The sequence below is a fragment of the Limulus polyphemus genome, unplaced genomic scaffold (genome assembly GCF_000517525.1).
Source record: "Limulus polyphemus unplaced genomic scaffold, Limulus_polyphemus-2.1.2 Scaffold11909, whole genome shotgun sequence".
Taxonomy (NCBI): domain Eukaryota; kingdom Metazoa; phylum Arthropoda; class Merostomata; order Xiphosura; family Limulidae; genus Limulus; species Limulus polyphemus.
The window spans coordinates 9,143-12,998 of record NW_013677519.1 but is presented as its reverse complement, the minus strand read 5'-3'; the positions used below and the strand labels follow the sequence as shown (position 1 = coordinate 12,998).

The following is a 3,856-nucleotide window of genomic DNA, read 5'->3' as shown; positions in this document are numbered from 1 at the left end:
CAACTTAAATTAATGCTGAGAAATGTGCTTCGTATTTAGAAACAAAGAGTTTAATTTCAACAGTCGGTTTGTTTGTTTTTAATTATGCACAAAGCTGCACAAGGGCTATCTGTGATCTGCCCACCACAGGTATCGAAACCCGGTTTCTAGTCTTGGGGGGCTTCAATAGTCGGACACCTTGTTTATCGAAGCAGTTTGTAACATCAATAACAGGTGGCTCTTTGTTTTTTGTATCACTAGTGTTGTAAGTCTGCAGACACACCGCTGTGTCATTGAGGGGGGCAGGTGGCTCTTCAATGCGTGCTATCAAAATGTAATGAGGCTATTTAAAGCTGCAGCTCTCAAACTACATGTCTCTGAAACATTCGCTTCTACTCAAACTGTTTTTTTCTCTTGTCTTTCTGCTTATTTCTTATGCTAAGACTGATTGGAGTGAGTAGGAATAACAAGAATACATGTTAGTTAAGGTTGACAAAAATAGAACTACCAATAAGATATATAGTGGTATAGATGTCACTTTCAATTATTATTGGTTTAATTCATGGGTAGAAAATATTTGTCAATTTTCGGAAAATCGCTAAGTGTCTAGTTTTTAGGTGTTACATTTTGGTCTGTTCTTGTATTATAAAACTAGTGTTTATTATAGATCATTGTACTGTATTGATATTGTGGATCCTACCTCACCCCTTCCTTATGCGCAACTTCTGTTGATTCATCCTCAGCTTCGTTTATCCTCTTATCATCATTTTTCTTCAGCACCATCTCTTGGGTATGGAAACTGATACTACCATGATGATTCATGACACCTTGGGAAAAAGTCATCAAAACTGGTAAATTGTTACAAGTTTCAATATCACTATATATTATACACTTTTCTTCTTTAAATGTACATAATATTATCGCTGTCACACTAAATACAGCCTATATACATAACGTTATCAGTCAAGAGAAAATTTTGTGTTAATTTGTTATTTATTTAAGTTCCAGTATTCGAGTTGTTGACGTTTGTTTGTAATTAAGCACAAACCTACACAACGGGCTATCTGTGCTCTGCCCACCACGGGTATCGAAAACCGAGTTGTTGAAGCAATATTATAATTTTAATCTCTAGTTTTACTATGTAACATTATAGTTTTCATCTCTAGTTTTACTATGTAACATTATAGTTTTAATCTCTAGTTTTACTATGTAACATTATAGTTTCATCTCTAGTTTTACTATGTAACATTATAGTTTTCTTCTCTAGTGTTATTATGTAACATTATAGTTTTCATCTCTAGTTTTACTATGTAACATTATAGTTTTCATCTCTAGTTTTACTATGTAACATTATAGTTTTCATCTCTAGTTTTATTATGTAACATTATAGATTTCATCACAACTTTTATAACTTTCCAATATATTTTTCATCACAACTTTTATAATATGATTTTCATTAGAACTTTTCACAATATTACATGTTTTGTAAAGTTTCAATATAATTCATCATTAGCTTTGTGATTTAAATATATGGTAGTCATCATTAGTGTTGTGATTGAACAAAATAACTTTCTTAATTAGTTTGTAATTTAACAATATTATTTACATCATTAGTTTTGTAATTTCACAATATTGTTTTGATCACAAGTTTGTCATTTTTCAATATAGTTTTAATCACAACATTTTCATTTTCCAATGTAGTTTTCATCAGAACTTTTGTAATTCCACAATATAGTTTTTATCACTAGTTTTCCAATATATTTTGTCATAATTTTCTATTTTAAAAATATAGCTTTCATTATTAGTTTTGTAATTTAAAAATACAGTCTCATCATTAGTTTTGTAATTTAACAGTATGATTTTCGTCAATAGTTTGTAATTTAGCAATACTGTTTTGATCACAAGCTTTGTCATTTTGCAATATAGTTTTCATTATTAATTTTATAATTAACAAATATAATTTTCATCAAAAACTAATATTTTAATAATAGAGTTTTCTTCACAACTTTTTTCATTTAACAATAAATTTTCTTTACAAATGTTTCCGGTGTTATATTAATAAAAGTAGGAAGGTGAAAGTTAGTTTTCCTTAAATAGTAGTGTATATATATATATATTAACATAGGAACCTTAGTTTTGGTTTTACATGTTAGTTTGTGACCTAGTGTACAGAATCATATTATATTAACACAATAATAAATTACCCTTAAGAAGACAGACCAAAGTACTGTGCAAAAGTGTAGTATGTTTTCTTTAAAAAGGGTCTTTTTTATTATTTATGTTTCTGTTCTGTATTTACTTTTATGTTTTAATAGGAACAACTAAATTTAAAACGATGACTACTACTGATTATAAATTGTATTACTAGGTTTGGCAGGTAATGGGTTTTATCATTCATATCTTTTTATAATTATTCCCATTTCAAATTTAACTTCACGTACGGCTCTTGAAATGAAGGTTACATAGATATAGTATCCCCCCATCTTTGTGGTCATCTGTTTTCAGGGTCTATCTGTATGAATATATATATATTTATTTAAATAATTTACATTTTTTGACAAAGTTATACATTAAAAAGAAGGATAACACGAATACAACATATCTGAACCTTATATGAAATATAGTTGTATTTAATTTTATGAGGAACAAAAAGAAAAATACACATAACAAAACGCACTCATAAAACAAATATTCAACCAAACCATAAGATGGGTAATTATATAATGTATCCTGGTTCTTGAGGTACCGGTGGAAGTAGCACTTAAACTGCATTAGGGGTACACCGTCTACCCCGTATAATCTCAATTTTGCAAGCCTCGTATTCTTAAAAAAAGAAGAAAAATATTAAAGAGGAGAAACAAGAGCAGAATTGAGTCCCACATCTTTACCACCTTTCACTGTCTGCAGCCAGAATTGTAATTAGTTAAAAATTAAATAAAAAATAGTAGAAATAATAATAACTAGAGTACTATACATCAATGGAGGAGACAGTCTTTGAAGTTGGCATTCCAATATGTTGTTTGGATATAAAACTAAGGTTTTATGTACTAAACCCAACGTTTTGTTTTAGTATAGTTTTCATTCTCCACGCTTGTATGCCCCTAGTAGGAACTTCCCGGTAATACCTCTTCAATAGTTCTAAAAGGATCCACGTTGTAACAAGATCTTATATAAGAAAGATATTAATCCAACTATATATATATATGTGGAGGCCTAGCACTGCCTGTTGTTTAGGGGAGCTCGACTCACAATCTTCTGGGCGAGGGTTCGAATCCCCACGACTCCTAATATGCTCGCCCTTTTCAACTGTCATCCCACCAATAACTTAAGAGTCTATCACTGCCAGAGATGGCTAGCACAGATAACCCTTATGTAACTTTACACAAAATTCGAACGTAACATATATAACGCCTGTTTTGTTGATAAAGTTCGAATTGGCTCAGTGATTTGTTTGAAGTGGAATTCTGGCATTCAGATCCCAACAGAGTGGGATTTTTTATCTGAATTATTTGTTAACATTAATTACAAAGATTTGGTGTCACAGTGGTTATACCACTCGGTTATCACGTGTAAGGCTCGCGTCAAAATCAAGACGGGCTTTAATCTTAACTTTTTCATATTTGTTCTTTTAAACATTTATTATGATATTTACAAGTTATTTGAATATTTGGAAAAATTCGAATATTATTATAGATTAAATCAGGGATCACATTATTACATACAAATACCTGTATCAGTCTCTGTCAAACACAATTAAAATATCTTTTCAACCCAATAGATGGCGTCACAATAAGTGTTATTGCTAATAATAGCTGGAGACGGCTTAAATGGGTAATGAAGAAAAACTTTAATATAAGTTTAACATGACAGCAAATGT

General features: G+C 30.3%; 1 protein-coding gene across 1 annotated transcript in view; it reads right to left on the bottom strand.

Annotated features, from left to right (window-relative positions):
* Window positions 1–679: 679 nt before the first annotated feature.
* The window catches only part of LOC106476872, a gene marked incomplete at its 3' end in the record, with an annotated part of 11,208 nt that continues 8,031 nt past the window's right edge, over window positions 680–3,856 (bottom strand). The window contains exon 2 of the mRNA XM_013937490.2: window positions 680–806. Within this exon, the coding sequence (XP_013792944.1) occupies window positions 680–806 (127 nt within the window). The remainder of the gene's footprint in view (window positions 807–3,856) is intronic.